Source organism: Theobroma cacao, chromosome 10 (assembly GCF_000208745.1).
Source record: "Theobroma cacao cultivar B97-61/B2 chromosome 10, Criollo_cocoa_genome_V2, whole genome shotgun sequence".
NCBI lineage: Eukaryota > Viridiplantae > Streptophyta > Magnoliopsida > Malvales > Malvaceae > Theobroma > Theobroma cacao.
In genome coordinates, this window is record NC_030859.1 from 5,412,454 (window position 1) to 5,420,362 (window position 7,909).

The 7,909-nt window shown below is 34.9% G+C and overlaps 2 protein-coding genes across 4 annotated transcripts; both read left to right on the forward strand.

The window, feature by feature from the left end:
* Positions 344-931, forward strand: LOC18586546 (histone H2B). Its single transcript, XM_007010009.2, has one exon. It carries the CDS (start codon positions 366-368, stop codon positions 795-797), a length of 432 nt encoding a protein of 143 aa, XP_007010071.1. The 5' UTR covers positions 344-365; the 3' UTR covers positions 798-931.
* On the forward strand, positions 1,257-7,618 carry LOC18586547 (uncharacterized protein SYNPCC7002_A1590). Of its 3 annotated transcripts, XR_001929935.1 has the most exons (8): positions 1,257-1,614; positions 2,351-2,541; positions 2,899-2,944; positions 4,662-4,744; positions 4,839-4,955; positions 6,117-6,310; positions 6,447-6,585; positions 7,275-7,618. XR_001929935.1 is itself a non-coding variant. In XM_018129586.1 (7 exons), exons 1-7 carry the CDS (start codon positions 1,395-1,397, stop codon positions 7,280-7,282), a joined length of 804 nt encoding a protein of 267 aa, XP_017985075.1. In that variant the 5' UTR covers positions 1,257-1,394; the 3' UTR covers positions 7,283-7,618. The 3 variants fall into 3 exon arrangements, 2 of the variants coding, with proteins under 2 accessions (XP_017985075.1, XP_007010072.2); XM_018129586.1 differs by lacking the exon at positions 6,117-6,310; XM_007010010.2 differs by lacking the exons at positions 6,117-6,310; positions 6,447-6,585.

Consider the following 7,909-nt stretch of genomic DNA (forward strand, 5'->3'; position numbering starts at 1 on the left):
AAAAAAATGAATTACGTAAACATTAACATGCTTAAAATTAATGGATTTTAGTGATTTACGTGTAAATAAAGATTTAATTAAATAAAATTAAAATTTTAATGGCTTAAGTAAGTATAAAATTTGGACAAGTAGGGGGACCTTTTTAATATTTTAACCATAAAAGGCAAAAGCTTAATATATGCCAACGGTTGGTAAACAACAATCTATCTTGACCGTCCATTCCGGTTCCTTAAACTCCAAAAAGTCCACGTCATCAATCCGCGTCCCAAAAAGACCGACCAATCACCCCTCTTTCTCTCCTTCTATATAAACAAAACCCATCCTCTATCACTTTCCCATCAGTTAAAACTTTCGATTTAGCAGAAATGGCGCCAAAGGCAGAGAAGAAGCTAGCGGAGAAAAAGCCGGCGGCGGTGGCAGAAAAAGCTCCTGCGGCGGAGAAGAAGCCGAGAGCAGAGAAGAAAATCCCAAAGGAAAGTGGATCAACGGCCGACAAGAAGAAGAAAAGAGCGAAGAAGAGCGTGGAAACGTACAAAATCTACATATTCAAGGTATTAAAGCAGGTTCATCCAGATATAGGGATATCGAGCAAGGCAATGGGGATAATGAACAGCTTCATTAATGATATCTTCGAGAAGCTTGCTCAGGAAGCTTCGAGGTTGGCTCGGTATAACAAGAAGCCGACCATTACTTCGAGGGAGATCCAGACGGCGGTTAGGCTTGTTTTGCCTGGAGAGCTCGCTAAACACGCTGTATCGGAGGGGACTAAGGCTGTCACTAAGTTTACAAGCTCCTGAACAGGGTTTTTCTGAGGGTATTCTGGGAAGTTTGATTTTGGGTTTGGGTTTTTAGTTGTAAAGACTATAAATATGTTTTCGGATATTAATGCTGTTACTTTTAAATATCAATTGGTGCCTAATTTCGATTCTAATTCTAAATTTCTAATATTTATTTATTTTTAAATATTGCACAAATTTGACTATATTTTAAGGTTTACTTTTGATATTTTTATTTAAAAAGGAAAATTTAATTATAAATTTATTTTTTAAATTAAAAAAATTTAAAATTTAATTTTCATGTAAGAGATAAGTATTTTAATTATTAAGCTAAAATGCTAAAATGTATGATTTATCCCTTAACGAAAGGACAAATCTGATTCTAATCTTAAAATTTAATTTCTTAAGTCTTTTTTTGATAAGCCATTATTATTCCGAGCACGTGAGTCCAACGTGCGCCGTGGTGATTAGTTTTGACACGCCGACAGCAGAAACCACGCTCGCAAGTCTCTTATCCCTCAAAGGAAAAACCAGTGTCCGAAGCTTCTTCCCAAAATATCTGCTCTCTCTCTCTCTCTATTCCGGAGTCGGGAGCCTTTTTCCGACGTCGTATTCAACATGGCTTTAGGATCTTGTTCATTCAATCCAACACGGCTAACCTCCCTTCCGTTCCCTTCAAAAAATGCCCTTAAAACCGCCAAAAATCCTCTCTACATGAGCACGGCGTCGTTCAAGTTGCTCTGTGTTCGGGCTTCTGCCTGGAACTCCGCCTCGAAAGCCCGTTTCGTTGCGCGTCGGAAGGAGTCCGTTTCGGTTCGGCAGTTGAAACGCCCTCTAAGTAAAAATTTATAGTAGTGTATTTTTGGAGTAATAGTTCTCAGTTTGTTTCTTGCTGTTTCTTCTAGAAGATTATAATTTTATAAGATTATTTGTGCATTTCAAGGGAAATTATTCTAATACGTGAGATGTAATTCATTGTGTTTGGTAGGAGGGAAAGTGGAAGGGAAAAATACTTTCTTTTCATCCTTTCCTTCATTCGGTAGAAAGGAAATAGCTGCATTTGCCTCTTTTCCTTCCTTTCAAATCCAGTTCTTCTAAAATGGGGCGGAAAACACCCATTTCTCTTAAATTAACAATTACAATTTTACCTCTAATCTCTTTCTTCCCCTTTGCTTTCAATCCTTCCAACTAACACAATGAAGTAAAAATGACTTTCCTTCCTCACTCTTCTTTTCCTCTTCCCTTTATTTTCCTTTCTTCTTACCAGACATAGTGATTGTAGACATGGCACACTTATAATTCCGCATGTGAAGTTTTCATAATGTATAGAATAATTGATTAAAATAATTAATTAAATTGTAATATTAATCATAGCATAATTAATGTATATACAAGTATATCATGCGGCTTTTTTTTTTTATTTCATATTCTTTTAAAGTTTTGGTTCCTTTTTTTCATTAGCAAAAAGTAAGCAGGGAAAGTAGCAACCGGATGAAATCTTAAACTTTTTTTTTCTTTTTCAATTTGTTTCATTTGAATTTATTTTAAGTGGGATTTTCTTTTTAATGGTGCAGTTGAGTATATGAGACTACCAGCGAGCCAATACTCGGTGCTGGATGCAGAGAGGATAGAGAGGATAGATGATAATACGTTTAGGTGCTATGTCTATAGGTTCAAGTTTTTTAATTTTGAGGTTTGCCCTGTTTTGCTTGTTAGGGTTGAAGAACAGCCTAATGGCTGCTGTATTAAGCTCTTGTCTTGTAAGGTAACTTAAAAGTTTCATTACATTGAATTTGTTTGGTTTCTCATTATCTGATTGAAGGAGAATTTGTCTAGGACTAGGTAATTTTCTTGCTTGGTTGAACTGGTTGAAAAAAAAAATTGTATTTTATATTGGTTTTTAGTGTACTTTGTCACTTCGAATATGGTAACTTTCAAGGTACTGAATACATAACTTTTGTTGAAATAACATCTTTACCAGTGTCCTTAGGGCACAGTGCTTGGAAAACCTCTTTAGATATGGAAGGAAAGAAAATAACTGGCTTTGATGTATATGTTGTGGATGTTAATAGATAGTTGATGTATTTTGATAATGTTGTAATGTTTGCTACACTGGTTGCAGCTGGATGGGTCACCAATTGTGGTTGCACAAAATGATAAGTTTGATGGTAAGCATCTTTCTGTGGCTTTTCCATCCAAGAATTCATATTTTAGTTTACATAATGATTTTTTTTTTCTTTTGGAATATTTAATTTGATGAATGTGCAAATGATAAGTTTGATGGTAAGAATTCATATTGCACGCATGATCATGCAAAATAAAAATTGTTATATTAGATCTCTTGATGATTTTGCATCTGCAACAACCAACAAGACATGTTAATTGATTGTGCAGGAGAGGTCCTCAGTTGGACCAATTCTGGTTCAGGTTTTTTATGACTTCTGTAACTGGAAGTGCATCTTGAGTTTTTGGATATCATGCGCTAAGGTTAAATAATGATAAATACAAAGTTGTTCTCAATTGTTACTGTCATTTTAGTTGAATCTTGTTGTCTTGGTGTTTTCCTTGTTCTATATATAGATATTGAACCAGGGTTCCTCAAAGTAGTATGGAACTGACATATAGCTGGGGCAGTGTCGGTCAAAGAACAATAGTACCGTGTGCATACTTTTTCTCACATTCCTTTAGAAAGGAAAAAGGCAATGAGTCTATTATGAAATTGAACATCTCAAAATTATATATGTTGGACCAATGTTTTTTTATCATATTTTGTTTTAATAGGATAAATTGAATTATGTAGGCGTCCTGCCACTTTTACCCTCATTTATTTTAATTCATTTTAAAGCTAACAGATCAACATAAGCTTTTTTTTTCAATTCAAATCAAAATCTACTGACTCTGCAACTAGTTATTGCATAGTTGCAAGCTACAAAAGGGTGGTCATGCTTATTCTATTATACAAGAATTTTTTTGTTTGTGAGGTTGCAAAATAGTTGAGTTGATATGTCTGCTTTTTATTAACAAGCGATCATATATTGATTCTGATTCCTTCTATTTAAATATAAAATCATTGCTCCTCTTGACCTCTTTGTAGCATATTTTTCTTCTCTGGCATAAGATAAGTTCCAAGTAAAGAAAAAGATGGTTGAAAAAAAATTGAATCAAAATTGGCTATTTTGCTATTTTTGAGAATAAAAAATTTTTAAGCATGTATTTGAGTCCTAACATACCTCTTTTTAACTAATTAATTTTGTATAGCTTTCATCTAGCTTGTCATTTGGTCACTGCATTTGCACTTGGACTTCACATTGGTAGACCTTTAGGTTGTCTTCTCTTCCTCTTTCTCTCTCTGACTTCCAAATGGTCATATGCTATGTTTTAACTAGTAGAAATCGCCTTATTAGCTATCTTTGTTGAAAGACTTTTTATGTGTACCTGTGTGCCAATACTGCCATCTTTGTTCTGACAAAGTAACGTTTATTTAAATTTCTAAGAAATGTGTTTTACCCCTATCATCATTAACATAATAAAATCTTTCTTTCCTACACAATCCCATTCTTCTCTGTTATTTGGATGTCACCTTGCCAATTGATTGGATATATCTAGCTCATTTGCACTTGTTTGAGTGTTTCAGCTGCCTGTACATAGTAGTTTTCTGATAAGCTAGGATGTTGACTATTTTGTGTAGCTAATCATTTTTTTTGGGGGGTTTGGGGGTGGGTAGGCGGTGGTGAATATGGTACATTGAACAATGCTCTGCCACATGATGCCAAGGAATAATATAACTTCCTTAGTGTCATAATCCATTTGAGTCAATTAGACCTAAATTAAAGTGCAATGGTTCTTTCAGGAGTGCTTTGACACTGATTTGATATGGGAATGCAGCTTCTATGGTGAATCAAATAACTTGTGATACCAACCGAAGTGGCTCATTAGTTCAAGAACTTACATCAGATGCAATTATTGAGGTATCATTTGCAAATTATTCCTTTTTATCACCGTGGCATTTCATAGAAGGGCATCTTTTTCTTGCTGTAATCTGTGTTGTTCTGTTTAATCTAGGTTAGCATTGAGGTTCCTTTTGCGTTTAGACCAATTCCATTGGGAATGATTGAATCAACTGGGACACAAGTCCTTGAACAAATACTTAGGCTAATGCTGCCCCGCTTTATGGCACAGGTTTGTAGAATATTACTTAAATTCTTTTGCACTGACTATGAAGAAGCTGGATTGTTGATGATTTTGTGTTCTTCACTTATGCATTGTGTTCCATATGCTCGTATAGCTCCTGGGTGTTTTCATGCTTGTTAAATTTGAAAGACTATGCTTGAGCGTTAATATGCAGAACCTCATTATTCACTTGTTTTAACCTCCCTAAGTTTTCCTATCAATATCAAGAACTTTTTCAAGAGATAAGGTGAATCATAGATCTAAACAATCATGATGTTGCAAAGGAATTTTGTGTTCAAAAGTGAAGAAGACGGAATGACAATTTTACTAGCAATCTAATTGGCCTACATGAAGTGGAATGTGGATATGTAAATTTAGTCTGTGGGCAGATTGAGTTTTTCTCAGATAGGTTATGCTAAATCTCATTAGTAATAACTGCAGTCAGTATTTTGTTGAATGGATGAACCAAATATCATTTAGCCATTTAGCAATAAAAGTCTGGTATGGTGGTAATTCATAATAATCTTTGGCTGTTGAAAGTAAGGTGTATAGTGGAGTACTAAAAGTGGCAATATTCTGCTTTTGGCTGCCTTCAATGATTGTGGATGGTCTGTCATCACTATTGCAATGGTTGCTAAAGCATTTAGTCAATTAGCAACAACATGATCAACATGGTGCAAACAGACTAACTCAATCAGTCTGTACTTGTGGCTCTATGTATTTGATGCACGTATCCACTTTTTGCATTATGTTCGAAGAATTATATGTGAATTTTGGAGTAATCATGATGCCTTACTGTTTTAGCAAATTTGTTTTTTTGTTTTCAGCTATTTATAGTTCACTGTCTAGACCCTCATATCTGTGGCCCATGAGGTTCAATTTTCAAATCAAAATTTATATTGGATTATCACATTAATGATATCTGTCAAATAAATAGAAAGTAAAAGTGTTATATTTTTGTTTTGAGTGTTTAATTTATTTGTTAATGGTTGAAATCATGCTTAGGAAATTATTTCTTGGAATTGTCCTTTAGATTATCTATAAGCTTGTAGTTCTTGGAAGCCTCTACTTTTTCATTGTGAAGTTTAGCCAAGAGTCAGGTTTATAATGCTTATATGAGTGGGAATGATGTTAGAGAAGCCCTTTGGTCTGAAACTATTTTCTCAGCAGGTTTCATTTTTGGAATGAGTTTTTCCTCTTAAACAAATCAAGCATTTACATGATTAGATGAATGGCATCAACAAATAGCTGCTGGTTGAATGGTGTTCCAGACTATTCTTTTTTTGTTTGGTTTTAGCCATCCTTGCTGACTGCTGACTCCCATTTGCAGCAAGTTATTATTGAAGTAGCATACTACTTTACCGGTATGAATTATGTTCAATTTATCAGATTAAACTGTATGGACTGGTTAGTTGTAAGTGGTGCTGTACATCACCAGAAAGCTGTCTTTCTGGACATATTTCCTTTGAAAAGATAAAAGAGGTTAGAGATAAATTGCAGATGGGGAGAAGAATAATGCATGCTAGAGCAAGAGAAAGACAAAAACAGCGAAAAATGGTGGCTGCAGCAGGGGAGAGGAGCAGGAGAAACAGCTATCATCCACATAACTACTGGATGAATGTTTTAAGGATTTCTAATTGTATGGATCAGATTGTGAAACACAGTTGGGCTCTACATCACATTCCTTAACTATTAAGTGATTTGTTCATTGTGGAATATGTGATTATCGGGTGCTAGCTGCACTTAAAGGAAAAGGAAAGATAGGGTTTAGAAAATGCTAGATTGGTTTAGTTATTTTTTTTTTTTTTTGTAGTACATGGTCAGTTTTCAGCATTTGATTTTGCTCTTTGGCTCCAGAAGTTTGAAGAATTGAAGTCTCCAAAATGATAAACAGTTAAGGTTGACAATCAATACTTTGTATGTGTGACATGCATTAGAAAAGAATTGTTTGCTTGAAGAATAATTGAAATAGCTGCTGACATTTAAAATGCTCTTGGATGCAGCATGAGTGTCCCTTATTATTTCTTCTTTTCCCTTCTGAGGGTAGGGGAAAGTCACAATTTGCATGGGGAGGGCCAGAGGGGGGACAAGAGTACTGAATGAGCAAATTATGCTGTATACAATCATGTTGAGAATTATGAAATGATACTGTTTTCATTTTTTCTTAATGTGACACTTGCAACGATTGCTGCGTCCTCTTGATTGGTTTGTTTCTAAGTGCAAACTCTGCAAATTGTAATATGAAGATATGAAGCAACAGATCCAACTTACACAAATGAGCTTTCTGCTTTTGAAAGACAGTTCTGATATACTTTCATTGTTTTGCAGCTTGTTAAAGACTATCAAGCATGGGCTTCTGGTGATGCCTCAAGGCAACCTCTTGGAACTGGTGAGATTTGAGATTTAAGAGGGAAAAGATTTACTTGCACTCTCTTCAAAATCATCTGCTTCTTCAATTTTGCCAGCATATGTAATTGTACGATAGGCGCATGTCAGAATATCTCTGCTCTAGGTGCACCGATTTACTTGAATTTGTTTTCATTAGGGAGGGAAAAATCATATAAGATATTCTTTGTATTTAATGTGAACGACAGATTCTAATTACAACTTCCTGTAGTCCCAGTTTCACTTCAATCTATTCCAATGATGATTGGAATTCTTATGACTGCTAACTTTTTCAAATTTTGTTCATGTATGAGAACTTTCTTTGTGTCGTCTTTTGATTTTTTAGTTGGATAAATAAGGAGAGATCACTAGGCGGCATATACAACATCGACAAATTTCTTTTCAAACGGTGCATTCATCAATAGAGAAACATTGAGATGATGCAGGAAATGAAATTTTAGATTGAAAATTGACAACTTTCCTGCATCCTGCTACAATATTCATGGCTCTACATTTAGCAAGAGCAGATTTGTTTGGATGGAGGCAAACCCATTAGGACAGGAGAATAGAAGCAAACC